The sequence below is a fragment of the Trachemys scripta genome, chromosome 1 (genome assembly GCF_013100865.1).
Source record: "Trachemys scripta elegans isolate TJP31775 chromosome 1, CAS_Tse_1.0, whole genome shotgun sequence".
Lineage (NCBI taxonomy): Eukaryota > Metazoa > Chordata > Testudines > Emydidae > Trachemys > Trachemys scripta.
In genome coordinates, this window is record NC_048298.1 from 185,976,818 (window position 1) to 185,997,563 (window position 20,746).

The 20,746-nt window shown below is 45.7% G+C and overlaps 1 protein-coding gene across 6 annotated transcripts in view; it reads left to right on the forward strand.

Moving 5' to 3' along the window:
* ITSN1 (intersectin 1) overlaps positions 1 to 20,592 on the forward strand; it is a 209,200-nt gene extending 188,608 nt beyond the window's left edge. For 4 of the 6 annotated variants that reach the window (XM_034752221.1, XM_034752212.1, XM_034752236.1 and 1 more), the window contains 8 exons: positions 1,848 to 1,946; positions 4,290 to 4,457; positions 12,638 to 12,850; positions 13,380 to 13,501; positions 16,061 to 16,143; positions 16,254 to 16,337; positions 16,812 to 16,985; positions 18,417 to 20,591. In XM_034752221.1, coding sequence (XP_034608112.1) covers positions 1,848 to 1,946; positions 4,290 to 4,457; positions 12,638 to 12,850; positions 13,380 to 13,501; positions 16,061 to 16,143; positions 16,254 to 16,337; positions 16,812 to 16,985; positions 18,417 to 18,565 — 1,092 coding nt within the window. In that variant the 3' untranslated portion in view covers positions 18,566 to 20,591. Of the gene's footprint in view, positions 1 to 1,847; positions 1,947 to 4,289; positions 4,458 to 12,637; positions 12,851 to 13,379; positions 13,502 to 16,060; positions 16,144 to 16,253; positions 16,338 to 16,811; positions 16,986 to 18,416 lie in introns of all 6 variants that reach the window. The other 2 variants (XM_034752246.1, XM_034752254.1) reach the window with 2 other exon arrangements.
* Positions 20,593 to 20,746: the final 154 nt, after the last annotated feature.

A 20,746-nucleotide genomic window follows, 5' to 3' on the forward strand; every position in this document is an offset into this window, starting at 1 on the left:
AGTATCAGAGGGGTAGCCGTGTTAGTCTGAATCTGTAAAAAGCAACAGAGGGTCCTGTGGCACCTTTGAGACTAACAGAAGTACTGGGAGCATAAGCTTTCGTGGGTCAGAACCTCACTTCTTCAGATGCATCTGAAGAAGTGAGGTTCTGACCCACGAAAGCTTATGCTCCCAGTACTTCTGTTAGTCTCAAAGGTGCCACAGGACCCTCTGTTGCTTTTTACAGATTCAGACTAACACAGCTACCCCTCTGATACTAAGATTTGGTCAGAACATCATAGAAGATGAAGTTTTTATTATTATTAACTATTAAAGTGGCAGTAGTATTACAGTAGCACCAAGAGGCCCTGCTAAAATCAAGGCCCCAATGTGCTAGGTGCTGTAGAAATACATAGTAAGAAACTGTCACGGCCATGAATGGGCAAGATGGACAAAGGGTGGGAGGAGAAGAAAAGGCAAAGAAAAATAGTGTTTTGCTCAAGGTCACACAGCAGCTCAGAGGCAGAACTCTGGCCTCTTGGTTCTGTCTAGTGTCTTGTCCATCAGACCAGGCTGCCTCTGATGTAGAAAAGGCTTATTACAGTGGGACATCCAGCCCATCTTCCTGGTAAGGTAGGATTGTTCCCACTTGAACTTTTCTAGTGATTAGTCCAGTTTATTTTTAAATGTCAAGAGAGATGGGGCTTCCACCACTTCCTTGGAAGAGTATTCTACAGCTTAAGGAATTCACTGTCAGGAAATGTATATAAATAGATGGCTAAGAGACAGCGGAAAGAAGAATGTAATAAGGGCTTGTCTACACTTGAAACGCTACAGTGGCACAGCCTGAGTGCTGCAGGTAATCCACCTCTCCAAGAGGCGGTAGCTAGCGCTTTCTACACAAGGACTTAGGTTGGCTTAACTATGTCACTTGGGGGGAGGTGGGGAGGGGAAGGGGGGGATTTTTCACATCCCTGAGCGATGTAGCTGGATTGACCTAACTTTTTAGTGTAGACCAGGCCACAGACTATCTATAAATATTTGGAGAGTGAAACTCCAAGTACTGCATGATGAATTATTATTCAGTGTGATACCTGGGGATCTGACTAAGAGTAATGGAGTTGCATTAAAAAAAGAGGAAATATAGATTAAATACCAGGGGAAATGTCCTGACAGTGCAATGTATTGAGCTGTGCAGTCGTCTGCTGAGGGAAAAGGTGAAAGCCCCATTGCTTGAGTCTTTTAAAAAGGGAATTGGCAAAGCACTAGAAAATGTTCTGTAGGGGACAAGGGTGCTTTGGCAGGGGGCATGAACTTTATTATCTAGTAAATCTTTTCAATATATAATATCTGTGAAAAATGTTGTTAAATCTGCTTTATTCACTGAGCTGTCAAACTTCTCCAGGTTACATTTGGAGGCAATCTACATAATTTCCAGTGTATATGTCATTTTTTTCTTTTGAAGAAAGAAATAGTTGAAATGTCTTTTTATAGTCAACATGACGACATGGGAGATAATGTTGTAATGACTTCCATTCAAACCCATTAATAAATAATGTCCTCATTCATAAGCCCTGTCCCATAATAAGGAAGCTTACTTCAATCAGAATGTTTATACAGTCCGAGAATATAGATATCTCTAGGGATCATAAAGCTGCTCTCATCTCTGACATACTCTACCCTATTTTGTAAAAATATGAGAAATTCTATTGCTCTGAATTTGTTTGTCATACTTCTTGTTCTGACTGAGAACAGGTTTATGTGACGCATTTATTGACTTACCATTTTATCTTTTACCTTTTTTCAGGAATTTGTCTTCCACTGTCATAAACAAGCTGGTTAACAACATCTTACCTTTCATATTTCAGAGGTTAGCAATGGATCCTCGCTGTAAAGGAATGCCGCTGTCAAGTTTTCTGCTAAAGCCGATGCAAAGGGTAACAAGATACCCGCTAATAATTAAAAATGTACGTTTTTTTGGAAAACATACTGGAATGTATTTAGAGTGCCCCTTGGCTTGTAGCTTATTTGTAGTTAAGTTTCCCTATGTATGTCCAGTCATGCTATTCTCAAGAGGCTAGACACGTCTGGTATGATGGGGAATATGGGCCAAATTTGTATTTCAATTACACTGGGATAAATCATGAGTAACTCGACTGACTGCAGTGGAGTTATTCTGTATTTACACTGGCATAATGGATGGAGGAGAGTAATTTATATACCAGGGAATGGGAGGGTTTAGCAGCAAAAGCTGGGTGGTGGGTATACAGTAAAGGAGTGGGGAGCGACTGAGTTGTCTTACACTCTCCTGCTAGCTGCTTTTCCTGCTGTACATGCCTCCCCCCCCTTTCCCCTGGGCTTGTCAATTATTCATTTTGCACAGCCATTGAAGCCAGATTTGTGCAAGTTACATTACTTTACAACTTACATCCATTTTCTGTCCAACTTTCATCTGATGTCTAACTCACATCACCATTACCATTACTACTGAATTTGGCCCAAGACTTATCTAGGAGAGAGACATTATACCAGGCCTGAATTTGGTCTGAAAAGTCAGATTCCTTCATCAGCCTTGATCCTCCTCTGTATATGACCAGATGTAATGGGGTGGCACCCACCTCTCATGAGCGCCCCCTTCTGGTCAGGTGTGTCTGCAGTCTTTCAGTTCTGGTGACCCCTGTCGGTGGGTTCTCAGGTGGCTTTTCAGTGATTCAGCCCTCTGGCCGAGTCTCTCTCACTGTCTGTATGTGAATTAGAACAGCCCCCTTCTGGGGTATACAGTGCACCAGGGGCCTGTCTCAGGACCTCTCGATTGGTGTCTCTCTAGCCCTCCCCGGGCTCAGTCTTTAAATAGTCCCAGCCCTGGATTGGGCCGTACCCCCAGGGCTTCCTCCCTAGAGACACTACCTTCCTGTGATGCTCCCCGGGCTCAGTCCTTACTCAGTCCCAGCAGCCAGCCAGGAGCTCCTTCTTAGCTCCTCTGGTCCCTGCCCACACTGAGCTGTCCTGCTGCTCTTTTAGCCAGCCAGGAACATGGTCTTCTCTCCTCCAGCTCCAGGCAGCAACTGACTGCTGCTCTGTTTTGCAGTTCCTTTTATATGGCCCTGATAGGCCCTGATAGGCTGCTCCATGCAGCCTCTCTCATTGGCTGCTTCCCCACAACCATGCTCGGATTTCTCATCTGCTCCTCTCTGGGATGGGGTGTGGCAGGACCCTGAGGCCTCCAACAGGGGGCTTCTGAGCCTCATCCACTCCTTCACAACAGAACATACAGCTCTAGGGCCCTACCAAATTCATGAAAAATGTGTCTCCCCCAAGACATCTGGTCTTTTGTGTATTTTTACTCTATGCTATACAGATTTAACGGGGGAAACCAGCATTTCTCAAACTGGGGATCTCAACCCAAAAGAGGGTTCTGGGGGGTTGCAAGGCTATTGTAGGGGGTTCATGGTATTGCCACCTTTACTTCTATGCTGCCTTCAGAGCTGGGCAGCTAGAAAGCGGTGGATGCTGGATGGACGCCAAGCTCTGAAGAAAGCGCCGCAGCCAGCAACAGTGCAGAAGTGAAGGTGACAATACCATATCTTGCCACCCTTACTTCTGCACTGCTGGTGGTGACGGTGCTGCCTTCAGAGCTGGGCTCCCAGCCAGCAGCCGCAGAGCTTCCTGCAGCCAGGGGAGGTTCCTGGAGGTGGGTCTGACCTGACCCCAGAAGAGGCCCTGGCAGGGTAAGAGGAAGTCCCGTCCCTCACCAGCCCAGCCAGGCCCAGCAGTTGGAGCCCAGAGTATGGTAGGAACCCTCAGCCAGGGTGCCCAACGCCCTGCCCCCTCCTCCATTCTGGGCCCCTGGCGCTTGGGACTTAAAGTGGCTTTGGGATGGCTGGGGGTGGTGGTGGGGATGAACCCAGAAAATCACCCAGGTCGCCCACTTGTAAGGCCACTATGGCCCCCCCAAAAGTGAGGACCCCTCCATACCATGCCACCTTCACTTCTGTGCTGCTGATGACAGCGATGCTGCCCTCAACGTTGGGCACCAGCCAGCAGCCTTCATGAAAAATTTTGCTAAAAGACTTGTCAGCAATAGAACTGGCCAAAATGGGATGATTTCTTTGCAAAAACAAAACAAAGAACAGTTTTTTCACTGAAATTTGAACTTTTGAGAAAAAAATAACCAAAACATTAACATTTGGAAAATTTTGACCAGTTCTAAAAAAAAAATAAAGAAATAAAATAAAATGCAGAGCTGACAAGATGGGTGGATTTACAGCCAACAGTAACAAAAGAAACTAAGCTGTTTTACTTACCTGTAGATAATAGAAAACACTCCTGAAAATCACCCTGATCACAGTCACTTGAAGCATGCTCTGGAGAAAGCGGAAGAATTGTGTTCCCAAGTAAATGAAGGGGTGCGTGAGAAGGAAAATTCAGACAGGCTGGAATGGATCCAGGCTCACGTTCAATGTGAAGGCCTGTCTGAGGTAAACATTGTAACACATATTGAAGTACATAGCATGGTCATGTTTCATGTTTACTCACCAACCAAGACGAAACAATGATTTGAACATGTAATTGCATCCAAAGATGAAAAGAATATTGTCATCATTTAATCTTTCTTATCTTCTCTTTTTTTTTTCTTTTTTTGCCCTCCATGGGGCATCTCTTACATTCATGCAAACTATCCGTTTCACTATTGATTTTTTGTTTTCTTCTATTTGGCAAGCATTGCTTTTGTTTCCTGTATTTGGAATGGTGCCAGATTTAAATATTGCCATTTTTGTTCAACTGTAACTTCAATGTATATAGTACTTTACAATAGTAATACTGCTATCTTGAATATACAGTATATACATCCTTCCATTATGAAGAACTACTACACTATTCTCTATTGCTTTATAAATCGAGCTGGTTGAAAAACAGCAAGCCTTTTTTGTGATAAAACTTAATCTAAACTTTGAAAATTCAAAAAATTTTGACCAGATCTATTTATAAACTTTGCAGAGAGGAATCACTTTGTCTTGTCCATCACCAACTGGTACTTTACAGGTGTCATGCTAAAGTCTCTTCAGTGATGTCATGCTAAAATATTTTGATTTTGTAGGTCCTATAAAAATAGTAACTTTTTTAAAGTTCTAGTTGTGGCACCCCTATTCCTGGTCAGGGTAGAAGAGGTGGAGAGAATATAGCTTGATTTTCAAACTCCACATTGAGTTTTCAGTCCTGGCAATTTGAAAAATCGTCTTTTATGAACTGAAAAGAAGTATTTCAGCTCATTGAGGGGCAATAAATGGGGAGCTGCATGATGTTGTTTTTCTGCCATCACACTGGAAAGACCCAGAGGCCAAGTTAAGAAAAGTGGTGCAGTTGGTCACAGTTTTAATAAGCAGAACTATTGCCTAATGGCAAATGAGAGTAGGGAAGAAGGGGTGTCATTCTGCTCCCCTAGCCCCACGGTCCTGCCCTGGCACACCCAAAAGACCAGCTAGCCAGTTGCTGACAGATATCAAGGTGAAAGCACCCAACCTTTTGTGCTGAGAGATTGGGCCCTCCCACAGTCTTGCCTTCATCACTTCCTAAAGATTGGCTTGTTTCTAATCTGAGGAAGGAGTCACTCTACGTAACATCTGACCCCATGGGGTGGGTTGGGCCCTGAGACACCAGAATGCCAACAAGTGCAAAAGGGCCTAACAGTTACACATTACCAAAAGGAAAAACTGAAACTAAACTTCTTCAAGTGATTGCTTATACCGTTTCCAATTAGGTGTGCGTGTGCCGCATGCACGGTTGTCGGAAAGTTTTCCCTTAGCAGCTCCCATCGGGTCGGCTGTGGAGCCCCCCAGAGTGGCGCCTTCATGGTGTTCAATATATGACCCTGCTGACCCAACCCCCTTTCAGTTCCTTCTTACCGTCCATGACGGCCGTTGAACAGCGTTCGCTTGCTCACCAAGGACTTTCCTTAGCGTTTCTCCCTAGTTAATTGTTCTAGTTACCCATTTTAGTTTACATAGTAGGTTTAGAAGCAGGATCTCTCCCCAGTCCCTGGTTGTGTCGGCGGTTAACAAGAAAGAGCAGCAGGGACAGCAAGGGCTGGCCTCCAAATCTAAGGAGGCAAAAAGATGGACCTTTTTGATAGGAAGATCTATGCCACTGGGAGCCTTCAGCTGAGGATAGCTAACCAGCAAGCTAGCCTCAGCAAATATAACTTCAACTCATGGGCCTCAATGTTGAAGTTTAAAGAGCTGATCCCTGTGGACTCTTTCTCCTGTGGCCAAATTCTCCACCATTTTCAAGGAAGGGAAGGGGGTGGTGCAGACCTTACTGCAGGCGTCCCTAGACTCTGCGGACTCGGCCATCCGTACCCTCTCCTCAGGCATAGCCATGAGGAGGGCCTCATGGCTTCAGGCGTACGGGCTACCCCCCGGAAGTGCAGCAAACCCTGCAGGACCTTCCCTTTGAGGGCGCGAGGCTGTTCTCCAAGCAGACAGACTCCGTGCTGCACAGCTTGAAAGACTCTAGGGCGACCACGAAGTCGTTGGGAATACACACGCTGGCCACCCAACACAAGCACTGCAAGCCCCAACCACAACAACAGCGCCCATATTCTCCATGGCCGAGGCAGGATTTCTGTAGACGAAGGGGCAGGAATGGCAGGCACAAGCTTTCCAACCCCCCTTCAGGGCAGGGTCAAGGCCAGTCCAAACCTCAATCCGGCTCTAGACAGGCCTTTTGAAGATGCGACTGAGGATGGCGCACTTGACTCTCCACCAGATCCTTACCCGTTTTCTGGCCCATCTGTCCCACTTCTGCTGTGCTTGGTCCCAAATAACATCGACCCCTGGGTTCTTTGCACAGTAGAAGTGCAATGTTTGCTCCCATTCTGCTCCTTCCCTCCCTCCCACCCCCTTCCCCATCCCTCTTCAGGGACCCTTCTCACGAGCAACTTCTTATCCAGGAGGTGCAGTCACTCCTTGCTATAGGGGCAGTGGAGGAGGTTCCTCGGGATCTAAGGAGCAAGGGATTCTACTCCCCCTATTTTCTAATCCCCAATGCAAAGGGGGGGTCTCAGACCCATTTTAGACCTGCAAGTGCTCAACCAGTTCATGGTAAAGTTGAAGTTCCGCATGGTCTCCCTGAGCTCTATTATCCCATCCTTGGATCTGGAAGACTGGTATGCTGCTGCTGACATGAAAGACGTGTACTTTCACATAGCCATTTGGCCTGTGCACAGACGATTTCTGTAGTTTGTAGTCGACCACAAACACTATCAGTTCACGGTCCTCCCCTTCGGTTTGTTGACAGCCCCCCCCCCCAAGTGTTCACTAAGTGCATCTCAGTCGTAGTAGCCTTCCTCTGGAGGAGGCAGATGCAGGTATACCTATACCTAGACGACTGGCTGCTCAGGGGGCGTACCAGAGAGCAAGTGGAATCTCAGGTCCGCATAGTCAGATCCACTTTTGAGAGACTGGGACTCCTCCTCAACGTGAACAAGTCAACCTTATCACTGACCCAAAGAATAGAGTTCATCGGAGCGGCGCTGGACTCGGTACAGGCAAGGGCGTTCCTGCCAGAGATCCAATTCCAAGCCATGATAGACATTATCCAAAGCCTCAGGTGGTACCCGACCACCACCGCAAGGGGATGCCTGGGTCTCCTTGGCCACATGGCAGTCTGCACTTACGTGGTCCAGCATGCCAGACTAAGGCTCAGGCCCCTTCAAGCGTGACTCACATTGGTATACCGCCCAGGACGCGACAGGCTGGTCTCGGTAGTGCCAGTGCCAGGACACATACTGGAGTCCCTACATTGGTGGCTCAACCCTCAGATGGTATGCGAAGGTGTCCCCTTCAACAGCTCACAGCCCTCCTTGTCACTAGTAATGGACGCGTCAGCTCTGGGTTGGGAGGCGCATCTGGAAGATCTCCGAACACAGGGCCTGAGGTCGCAGGATGAGCTTTCCCTCCATATCAATCTCAGGGAGCTCGGAGCAGTGTGATTAGCATGCCAAACTTTCCAGTCTCTGCTGCAAGGCCAGTGCATAGCAGTGATGACAGACAACACCACTGACGTATTTTACATCAACAAGCAGGGTGGAGCCCATTCCTCCCCGCTATGTCGGAAGCCCTTCAGCTATGGGAGTTCTGCATAGCCCACTACATTCACATGGAGACTCCTATCTTCCAGGAGTGCAGAACGAGCTAGCGGATCACCTCAGCAGATCGTTCTGCAACCACGAGTGGTCCATCCGTCCGGATGGCCTTCATTCCATCTTCCAAAGGTGGGGGTTTCCCCAGGTCGATCTCTGCCACCCGGAGCAACAGAAAGTGCCCAATGTTCTGCTTCTTCCAGAAACACAGCCCAGGTGGAATCAAGAACATGTTCCTGCTACCCTGGGGAGACCGACTCATGTATGCCTTCCCACCGGTCCCACTCCTACACAAGGTGCTGCTCAAGATCCGCAGAGACAAAGCACAGGTAATTCTGCTGGCCCTAGCATGGCCCCGTCAACATTGGTACACCACGCTTCTGGAGCTTTCAGTGGATACCCCAGTCATGTTACCAATCAACCTCGATCTGATTGTGACGTGTTGGATCACAGAAACCCTCTTGGGAGCTGCCACCTGATGTGCCAAGACTACTTCTACCCCTGCTTTCCCTGCCAGCTCAGGACTCCAGCACCCTGTCTTGCTGAGCCAGACACTCCCGTCTGCTCCAACACAGACCCAGGGTCTGAATTACTTGCCCCAAAGCTGCAGGTTTACCTGAAAATAGCTCACAGATGTGTGCTTGTCTATAGCACTCAGATGCCCAACTCCCAATGGGGTCTAACCCCAAATAAATCCGTTTTACCCTGTATAAAGCTTATGCAGGGTAAACTCATAAATTGTTCGCCCTCTATAACACTGAAAGAGAGAGATGCACAGTTGTTTGCTCCCCCAGGTATTAACACATACTGAGTCAATTAATAAGTAAAAAGTGATTTTATTAAATACAGAAAGTAGGATTTAAGTGGTTCCAAGTAGTAACAGAACAAAGTAAGTCACCAAGCAAAATAAAATAAAATGCACAAATCTATGTCTAATCAAACTGAATACAGATAAGATCCTCACCAGTTCCAGAATGCTCCCTTTTACAGACTAATCTCCTTTTAGTCTGGGTCCAGCAATCACTCACACCCCCTGCACACTGTCCTTTGTTCCAGTTTCTTTCCGGTATCCTGGGGGGAGCTCTCTCTTTAGCCAGCTGAAGACAGAATGGAGGGGTCTCCCATGGGTTTAAATAGACTTTCTCTTAAGGGTGGAGACCCCCCTCCTCACCCCTATGCAAGGTCCAGCTCCAAGATGGAGTTTAGGAGTCACCTGGGCAAGTCACATGTCCATGCATGACTCAGTCTTTACAGGCAGAAGCCATTGTCCACATGGTATCTTGTATTTTCTCCAGGAAGACTTCTTATGTGGATTGGAGCATTCCAAGATGCATTGTTCCCCAAGTGCTTCCTGATCGGGTACTTAACCTTGCGAATTCCTTCCTAAAGAAGCTGACCAAATGCCTCACAAAGCTTACTTAGAAATCAAACAAGTATACAGCCAATACGCTTAACCTCAAGTACAAAATGATATATGTGTACAAATAGGATGAATAGATATAGTAGACCATAACCTTTACAGAGATATGTTACATGGCACAGGCAGCACAAAACATATTCCAGTTACGTCACATTCCCATAAAGCCTTATGGGAGTCACCGTCATACTGATCACTCAGGATCACGGTTGCCTTCACCAACCTGACCTCCAGTCCCTCCATCTCATGGCTAGAAGCTTCATGGTTAAACCCCATGGAGCTCCTGTGCTCGGAGGTTCTACTCAGCAGCAGGAAACCATCCATCAGGGCCACTTATCTACCCAAGTGGAAGAGGTTCACTTGCTGGTATGCCCAGCAACAGACACCTCCACTCCAGGCGTCTATACCACTCACCCTGGAGGATCTTCTGCACCTCCACCAACAAGGCCTGGCAATGTCATCCATCAAGGTACACCTTGCGGCCATCTTGGCCTTCCATCCGGGAGTGTCTGGGCGTTCTCTATTTGCTAATCCTATGGTAGGATGTTTCTTTAAGGGTCTGGAACGGCTACATCCACAGGTTAGACAGCCTGTTCCTGCATGGGACCTTAACCTGGTACTCTCCAGAGTAATGGGGACCCCATTCAAACCGTTGGCGACTTGCTCCCTTCTCTATTTGTCGTGGAAGATAGCTTTTCTGGTAGCCATCATATGAGCTAGGAGGGTGTTGGAGTTAAAGGCCCTTACCTCTGATCCTCCATACACAATCTTCCACAAGGACAAGGTGCAACTAAGACCTCACCCAGCCTTTCTTCCGAAGGTAATGTCACAATTCCTTACTAGGCAAGACATTTTTTTACACATCTTTTATCCTAAGCCTCACAACAGTACCCAACAGCAGAGGCTACGCTCATTGGATATTTGGCGGGCAGGAGCGCCGCCAGCTTTTTTGCCGCCCTAAGCGGCAGAAGGTCCCGCCCCCGAAATGCTGCCCCCAACAGAGGCGGCGGAAGGTCCCACCCCTGAAATGCCGCCCCTGACAGAGGCGGCGGAAGGTCCTGCCCCTGAAATACCAACGACGACCGGAGCTGCCGAAGATCCAGCCGCCGCGGTCGCCGCCCTCCAGATGTTAGTGCCCTGGTCCTGTCAGTGGGTGCTAGCATTCTACATTGCATGCACAAAGCCATTCAGGAAGTCAAACTAGCTGTTCGTACCGGTGGCAGACCGGATGAAAGGTCTCCCGGTCTCATCTCAAAGAATATCTTCCTGGATTACAGCCTGCATCCACACTTGTTACGAGCTGGCCAAGGTCCCAGCTCCACTCTTAAGGCACATTCCACAAGGGCACAAGCCTCACCAGCAGTATTCCTAGCCCAGGCCCCGATTCAAGAAATCTGCAGGGCAGCAACTTGGTCCTCAGTGCATATGTTCACCTCCCATTATGCCATCATCCAGCATGGCAGAGATGATGCGGCTTTTGGCAGAGTGGTGCTCCAATCAGCTATTCCTTAACTCCGACCCTGTCTCCAGGGAGGAACTTTGGAGTTACCTAACTGGAATAGATATGAGCAATCACTCGAAGAAGAAAAAACGGTTACTCACCTTCTTGTAACTGTTGTTCTCCGAGATGTGTTGCTCATGTCCATTTAGGGTGACCAGATGTCCCGATTTTATAGGGACAGTCCCGATTTTTGGGTCTTTTTCTTATATAGGTTCCTATTACCCCCCACCCCCTGTCCCGATTTTTCACATTTGCTGTCTGGTCACCCTTTGTCCATTCCAAACCCACCTGCCTTCCCCTTTGCCGGAGTAGCCGGCAAGAAGGAACTGAAGGGGGTCGGGTCAGCAGGGTCATATATTGAGTGCCAGGAAGGCGCCACTCCAGGGGGCTCCACAGCCAACCCCACGGATGCTGCTAAGGGAAAACTTTCCGACGACCGTGCACGCGGCACGCGCACACCTAACTGGAATGGACATGAGCAACACATCTCGGAGAACAACACTTATGAGAAGCAACAGAGGGTCCTGTGGCACCTTTAAGACTAACAGAAGTATTGGGAGCATAAGCTTTCGTGGGTAAGAACCTCACTTCTTCAGATGCAAGAAGTGAGGTTGCATCTGAAGAAGTGAGGTTCTTACCCACGAAAGCTTATGCTCCCAATACTTCTGTTAGTCTTAAAGGTGCCGCAAGACCCTCTGTTGCTTTTTACAGATTCAGACTATAACACGGCTACCCCTCTGAGACTTATGAGAAGGTGAGTAACTGTTTTTTATAAGAGCTAGTGGATAATGTGCAATTAATCCAAACTCCTCCCCATAACCACTGACTAGCAGATAACCTGCTAAACCAAGCGTCACGAGCACAAAAAGAAGCAGCACCATGGTTATCCAGAAGCCCCTGGGTATGAACTAGAGGGTGAAATCCAAACACAGGAGCAAGACCATATGCCCCCCACCCCAACACACACACATGCTAACTCTTACAGCCGCTGTGGAGATGGATCAGCCAATAGGGAGGCCCATTGACTCCATGCGCGTGACAACCACCAATCAGGGAAGAGCCATCAGCTTTGTTGCCTCCCCCACAGTGATACCAGTATGCAGCAGGAAAGATCAAAAAGAGGCCCAAGTGCTTTTGTCTTCCTTGCCCTCATCATGTGCTGCCCAGTCATACTGAAGAGCCCCAGATCAACATAAGAACGGCCATACTGGGTCAGATCAAAGGTCCATCTAGCCCAGTATCCTGTCTGCCGACAGTGGCCGATGCCAGGTGCCCCAGAGGGCATGAACAGAACAGGTAATCATCAAGTGATCCTTTCCCTGTCACCCATTCCCAGCTTCTGGCAAACAGAGGCTAGGACACCATCCCTGCCCATCCTGGCTAGTAGTCATTGATGGGCCTATCCTCAAATTAATAGTTATTTTTCTATCACCTTTCTATGCCTTGTGCTGCTCGTACTGTGAGACTGAGGCATTACCCATCATCCCTTTGAAATGAGCTGAAGCAAATGTCAGAACTCAAACCTGTATTTGATCTCTTCCAGGGGAGCCCCGATGGTTTGATTTTGTACGTTGCATTGTTGTTGTTGTTCTTTTCTCAGCAACTCGTCTTTAATTCTGTTACAAACTGCTTGGGACCACGCAAGTTTCTGCACAGTGGGAAACTCTACAAAGCCAAGAGCAACAAGGAACTGTATGGTTTTCTGTTCAATGATTTCCTCCTGCTGACTCAGATCATAAAGCCTCTTGGTTCCTCTGGTACAGACAAGGTCTTCAGCCCCAAGTCTAATCTGCAGTATAAAATGTATAAAACTGTAAGTACCGCTTTTATGGTAGCCAAGCTATTGGTGTTTTAACAGTTCAGGAAGGTGACAGTTCCCCACTTGGAGGGGTGGGCAATGGCACTGTCTGTTGCTGTATAAGAAAGAGAGGCTGTCAAGTACACTTGGGACTCCAGTCCTGTGGTGCTCGTGCTGGACAGGTGGTCAGCTTGATCTGTATAAAGGAAGGCGCTTTTGAGCATCCTATTAGCTAACTTCAAGTATCCCAGCTACAGAAAGAGGGAAGTGATGCAGAGGGCAGTGTGCTGCTTGTGGGAAGGGAGAACTTTGAAACACGCTGTGACTCTGACTCAAGTAGAAGCATTCACAGGATCTGGAGGGAGCTGTCTTTGGCAAGAGAAAGGGTGAATGAGACACAAGCCCTTTGAAGAAGGGAGTTTAAAAAGCGGGAGGCGAGAGGGGATATTCTGGGCACAAACAAAAACAGTCTGTATTGCGTTGAGCATTCCAGTATGTTCAGATATAGTGCTGTATTACTCTAGCTTTGCCTAATATTTCACAGCCCATTTTTCTAAATGAGGTACTAGTAAAATTACCCACAGACCCTTCTGGAGATGAGCCCATCTTCCATATCTCCCACATTGATAGAGTCTACACGCTTCGTGCAGAAAGCATAAATGAAAGGTAAGTCACTGCAGCCTCCTCACTGCTGACTCTAAAGATTTTGATGTATATGTTCATATGCATGCACACACGACAATCACCATGAAAATCTTTATCAGGGCCGGCTCTGGCTTTTTTGCCGCCTCAAACTGGGGCGGCCAGAGTGGCGAAGCAAAAAAAAAACCATGCGGGGCGGCTGGAGCCAGGTTGCAGGGGGACTCCCTGCGCTGCAGACATGCCCTGGGCAGTGGAGTGTGTGCCCTGGCTAGCAGGGGGGGAGGCGGAGGGAAGAGAGAGAAGGGGGGCGACCAGGGCTTCCTTCAGCAGGGCGCTCGCCACGCAGCCTCTCCCGCCGCGCCGTCTGCCGGGAGGGCTCTGCGCCGCTCTGGTCGGTGGGCAGGAAAGGACGCGGGCTGCCCTGCTGGGCTTGCTGCAGACCCGGCACCGGCTGAGGGAGACGGAGCGAGCTCCCCTCCCCCGTGCCACCATCCCCTACAGGGTGGCCAGAGCGCCGAAGCAAAAAAAAAAAAAAAAAGGATTGGAGGGAAGCTGCCCCTTAGAATCTGCTGTCCCAAGCACGAGCTTGCTCGGCTGGTGCCTGGAGCCAGCCCTGATCTTTATAAATGTCTTTGCAAGTAGGTAACATTACCCAGGTGTTTGTAGTATTCCCTGTACTTAGTATGGTGAATGCTGTGGTAATTATAATTATTTGAAAATGGGAATCAAATTAAAAAGTGATATACCCTTCTCTAACTTGACCCAGACCACTAGGGAAATGGTTAACAAAGGGAAAACTCAATTTGACGTCATTCCGCTCCAGAGTCAACAAATAAAGTGAGACAAGTCAGGGCGATTCCATCTCTCCTGATACTTTTGTTTCAGTCTGTCTGTCTGCAAACTCAAGAAGACACCACTGCATCAGGTCACAAAACATAAGGACTAGAAAAGTAACTTTTGTTAAAAAGTGAAAGCCTCAGTCCTGCAGAAGCTGATGGGGCAATAAGAGAAGAGGCGGTGTGGTGTGGCCCTCAGTACAGGCTCAGTATGATCCTTGCTTGTAAAGGCATCATTTGTAAAGATTTTAATGCATATAAACCTGGGTAAAACATCCGTTGCTTCCCAGCGGCCCTAGCAGGGGGTGTTGTGGAGCTGTCACCCTCAGGCCCTGGAAGGAGTGGATACCTGACCTCACTCTCTAGCAACCAGCTCTGGTGAATGCATGGAGTTGCAGTGAGCGGGACTCCAGAGGAGCAAGGCACATCCCTTCTCTGTTGCCACAGGACAGGACCTCTGCAGGAAGGGGGAGTGGGATAGAAAGGGGAGGCAAACGAGGGACTCCTGGAACTCAGAGGGGGACCTCCTAGGAGGGAGAACAAACAGGAATGACATGATATAGAATTGTGATTTCTAGGCTTAAAAATTGTTCGTAAAAGTCCATACCACGGCAGGATCACAGTAGTTCTCTTAGGTGTTTTCTGTATCCCCATTTCCATACCACAGAGTAAATTAACAGAGTGGGACAGATCCTCAGCGGATGAAAATTGACCTAGCTGTATTGACTTTAATAGAACAACACGAGTTTACACTAGTTGGGGATCAGGCCCCATGTTTCACATAGTGATCCGTCACAACAGTTGCATATTCTGTATTGGAGTGGTTAGTGCAGCCAGCCAATATCTCAGCACTCTGAATATATTTTCTACCAAATTTGAATGGTACTACCAGTTGAGTGATTTTGCACTGTGCAGATGATGCAGAAAGCAACGTTTTAACACTTAAGATCACTGACACCTAGAGGTTTGGGTTTTTATTAACAGCAACTGAAATACTGCATTAGCATCAGTAAATGATGAATTTGGCCAACAATTTAATTTTTGCTTGTAAATATTTAGAACTGCAAAACCTAAGGCTAAATTCTACACTTGATACATGTCTGGAGCCCTCATTTGCCTACACCACATCCTTTCTTAGATATCATGGTACTGCTCCTGAACTCTGCCCGTAACACCAGCCTTGATGCTCTCTCTGTTTCTTTCTTCCACTCTTTTCTCTGTGCATTTTTCCAGGCTGAGTCCCTATGAGTGAAATGACCTCCCCGTCCTGGTTTACAAAGTCACCATCGTCTCCTCTTTAACATCACTTCTAAAAACTGCACAGGCCAGTTTTTCAGCTGGCATAACACAGCGAAGCACCAGTGAAGTCAGTAGAGCTACCCTGATTTACACTAGCTGAGCCTCTGGTCCCCAGAGATTTTGCAATGCCCAATTAGTTTATTGTAGTAATGCAGGAGGAATGGGAGGGAACAGTTATCCCCAACTCTTGATTTCCCACTGTGTCCTGGCCATTGTGATTCTGCCTCTTAGGCCTTCTTACATATAGACCTTTACACCTCTGCAGAGTCGCATTGACTGACAGGTGCAGGGCTCCAATCTAGCATATACCAGTATAGGCCCAGACCTGTAGGTTGTGAGGGCTCTGGAGCAGGGACTGTCTTTATTTTTGTATGCTGTGTAGTGCTAAAAAGAAATAAAATAGTAATCATAATGCTGTGGGGTAACTTTTTATCTTTTCCTTTCAAAGGACTGCCTGGGTTCAGAAAATTAAAGCTGCTTCTGAACTTTACATAGAGACTGAGAAGAAGAAGAGGGAAAAGGCCTACTTAGGTACAGTGTGGGATTTGATGCCTGTAGTCTTTCATGGAAGTGTCAAAAGCCAGGTGCATACTAATTAATTTTGTCATTCCTCTCCCCCCCCCCCCCTCATCCCTCCACAGTTCGCTCCCAAAGGGCAACAGGCATTGGAAGATTGATGGTGAACATTGTGGAAGGCATTGAACTAAAACCCTGCAGGTCACATGGTAAGGACCTTACTGATTTTCCTAGTGTGTGTTATAAAGGACGCTTCCCCTGGATGTTCCTGTCTGTCTAATGCTAAAGAAAATATAGGCCCAAAATGTAGATTTTGTGAAATGAAGCGGTTTTAATGAACCTCATATTCACAGAAAACAGTTCCTTACAGGACAGCGAAACTTGGGCAGTTGTCATGTATTTCAGTATTTTTTTTTTTACAAGCTTTCTTAGTGTCACTCACACAAGACTCGATCCCGCTAGGTGCTGAAATCACAAGGAGCTGAGGGTGCTCTGGATGGGCCCCCAGGGCTATGCATCTCAGGACGGGCCCCCAGAGATGCTCTTTGTTTGTTAAAGTAGTGGCAGCCCAGGAGCCTTTTCCTAATTAGATGGTAATGGAAGGTAGAGGGTATTTAGAAGGATGTTAAATCCATGTCCATCAAAATGTGATCACACCCCTGCATCTGCTTTATTCCTTTCAGGAAAGAGTAACCCATACTGTGAGGTGACAATGGGCTCTCAGTGTCACATCACCAAGACTATGCAGGACACTCTCAACCCTAAATGGAACTCTAACTGCCAATTCTTTATCAAAGATCTGGAGCAGGATGTACTCTGCATAACCGTGTTTGAGAGGGATCAGTTCTCCCCAGACGGTAAGTATGAAGCTGCTACACTTCTGGTGATGTTTTCCCTTCTCCCCACCTTTCCATTTATTAGGCGTTACATGGGTGCTGACTTAAACATTTAACAGCATAGAAGCACTCAGTTTATAGCTCTGACTTGCCTCTTAGGGTATACATCTCCAGTGCAGTTAAAGCTGTGATTGCAGGTTGGGTACACGTACCCGGACCAGCTTTAATCTGGCTAGCACAGCTAAAAATAGCAGTGAAGACATGGCACCATGGGCTTCAGCACAGACTGAACAAGCCTGCCTGGAACACTGGGATACACACTCGCAGTCTTAACCTGTACTGGGGTCTGGGCTGCTGTGTCTTCACTGCTGTGTTTTGCTGTGCTAGCTAGACAAAAGCTAGCATGTGAATGCCTACCTAAGGGCATGTTTAAAGCTACAGCGTTACAGTGGCATAGCTGCAATGCTGTAGCTGTGCCGCTGTAGTGTAGACATATCCTTAAGTGCTGCATTGTCCTGGTGCTGGCCCCATTTCACTGAACTGAGGTGGATTTCACCCTAAAATAATATTTCACCTGGATGATCCGATCTTCCCTTTCACAATTGTTGCCTTCCTCTTTTTTTTTTTTTTTTTTTGGGGATTTAAGAGTTACATACTTGTAATTACTGATCCCATGAATGATATGGATGATCCAGTCCAATGGTTTAACATTTTTGGTGTTTTGTTTGGCACGTATGATTTTTGGATTGTAATATAAGAATGCAGGCATTGCCAGACTGGATCAGACCTGTGGTCCATCTAGTCCCATATCCTGTCTTTGACAATGCCCAGTACCATATGCTTCAGAGGAAGGTATAAGAAACTCACAGTAGGCACATATGGGGTAATCTGCCCCCCAATATTAGATCTCATCCTGATCACTAGTAGTTAGAAATAGGCTTAAGCTTGGAAGCACAAAGTTTAATATCCCTTCCAAAATGTTTATCATCATTAACCATGATAATGCTAGATATTCTTTATATCAATACAGATGTCCAATATTTTAAGAACTTGCTAAATTCTTGGCCTCAATGGATTCCTGTGGCAATGACTTCCACAGTCTAATTATGCATCATGTGAAAAAATATTCACTTGTCAGCTTTGAATTCGTCACCTTTTAATTTAATTGAATATCCCTTTTGTTTCTTGTACTTTTACCTGATGTTTTTGATTAAAATGTATTCATTAAAAAAAAGGTAGATGGAATATAAAAGCAAATTAGAAAAGCCAGTTTTAGATTCAAGAGATTTGGCTTTACCTATATTAGCCATAAAACTATTGTTGAAAGAGGGCATATTTTCTCCTTATATTCCCAATGCAGATGGAAGCTAGTGCCTTCTTTGAAGTAATATGTTGTCAGAAAATAAAGTGAAAATGTATTTCACTCTGAATATGCTGATTTTTATGTTTCAGACTTTTTGGGCCGAACTGAAATCCGTGTGGCGGACATTAAGAAGGATCAGGGCTCAAAGGGACCAGTTACAAAGTGTCTCCTCCTGCACGAAGTCCCAACAGGAGAGATCGTAGTCCGACTAGATCTGCAATTGTTCGATGAACCTTAGAGGAAAATGCACCAATGTTTCACTTTAATCTGAGTTCACTGCAATAGGTGTCTGCAGAAGCTGTCTAGAAATCCTTATTCCTTTTATATGAAACTACTGCTTGTTCTTCATGTGCAAAGGGGTTATCAAAGCAAACAGGAAAATCTATGTGCCTTGATAATCCTTGCTGAAAATTGAATCCCAGTTTTGGGAGCAGATCTCTGTCTCTGTGTGGAACTTCATTATAGTTTTCAGGGTTTCTGAAGTAACATAGTCGTAACTTGTGCTCCAAGCTGAAAGGTGAACAAACCATGTAGGTTGTTGCACTTACTCCAGTTACTGTAATGTTTATTTAAATGAAGAGGGCACTGATTGTATGTTTGAAGGCTTTCTGTAAACTTCCCCATAGGAATTTTGTGCCTATTGCCCCACAAAGTGGTGTATAAACATGACATGAATGAACACTTACCAGGTAAGAAGATCTCTGATTTTCTTTAGGATTGTTATGGTGGTATTTGAAATGTTGTTGTTTTTAAATATATTAACACAGAAGGTATCATTATTGCACTCTCAAAATAAGGTTTAAAAGAAATTTAAACAGTGCACAGGTCTTGTGCTAGCGCTTTCCACAGCAGTGAATTTCACCCTAACAGAGTACCATCATTTCCTGAAGGTTTGTAAATGTTTAAACAATAAGTGAAGGAGATAGAATGTTGTACTGTACCACTTCTTTACTACTGCTGCTTAATTGTATGACAGCTGATGGATGATCAAGTCACCAGCTGTGACAAGAAATCACTGCTCTAGCTCAGGAAGCTAATTTCTATCCCGTAGAGTCTAGATTGCAAAGCAATCAGTGGTGGCTGGTTATTAAATTGTACTGTGCCTAAACATATTTGACATCTTGGTTTTGAAATCAGGACAGTAGCGTACTGTAGCTCACAAAAGGCGTTCATTGCAAACCAGGTTCATTCTGAGTTTGTTGGCTATATTAGATGTGACCCAAAAAAAAAAAAAAAAATCTTTGTGATTGTGCAGATTGAGTAACCCCAAAGTAAAAGGGGTCTTGTTGTCATCTTGGGGGCAGGGCAGAGATTGACACATGTAACTCCCCACACATATATAGGCCCTGATTCAGCAAACCTTCCCTGTTCAGCAAAGAACCTAACTTTACAGATGTGCTTAAGACCCATTTACTTTAAGCATATGCTCAATTGCTTTTCTGAATTGGGACCTCCATGGACAATAGCGCCCTATAAGAGAGTAAAGTCCATCATTGTTCTGCTTAGAGTCCTTTTGTTCATTACATAGGTATCATGCATAAACTGGTATTTTTGTAACGACTTTATTTCAGAATGAGGTGTCAACCCCTTCATTGGCATGTTAATGTTCTTGTGGAGCTTGTTGGTAGGTTTTGATGTTCTTTGCATGTCGTTTTGGTACTGGTTCCCACCTTTCCTGTATAGACAGTGTTCTCAGGAGAGCACTAAAAGTCATCATGATTTCCATTAGGAAATTAGGATATCTTCATAATGGATAGCTAGATACAGTATGGTAGTAAGTGTAAACTGTGCTGGGAAATGTCTGTGTGTTATAATTTCCTTCAAGACCACTGTAATGTTTCAAGAAATTGAAAAACAAAATCCTGTATGTTGGAAGGACAACAAAGTTTACATTTCATACTTTTAAAAATCTCTTTATTATTTATTTATTGACGATAGTGTAGAATTTTGTATCAGAAATGACAGACATTCGTATGTATTTTTTGAACAAAACAGAGATACACACTTTAGTTAGAAACTGTCAACTGACCAAGTTTTAGAGGAAGTTTAACTTCAAGGCATGCATTTGTTTACCACTAACTGGCTGAAAACACAATTAAAAGAACTTTAAGTTTCTATTTTTCAATGTTGTTAAGAAAAATGTTTCAATTAAAATCTGTAAATAGAACTAAACCCATGGCTTCCTATTTCCATATCAGTACATTTTATTAAATATAATGTATATGAAAATACACATTGGTGTGGTAGGAAAAAAGTGGAGTAACATTAAATGTCATTGTTCTAACCTTTTTACTGCTGTCCTAATTTGACTCACCAGCTGTAAAGAAGTTCAGTGTTCTAATTCCTGGTTTACAAAGTAGTTACACTTGCAGGGTCACTTTTAAAGGGCTCTTGTCACCCAGCATGAATTCCAGTGACA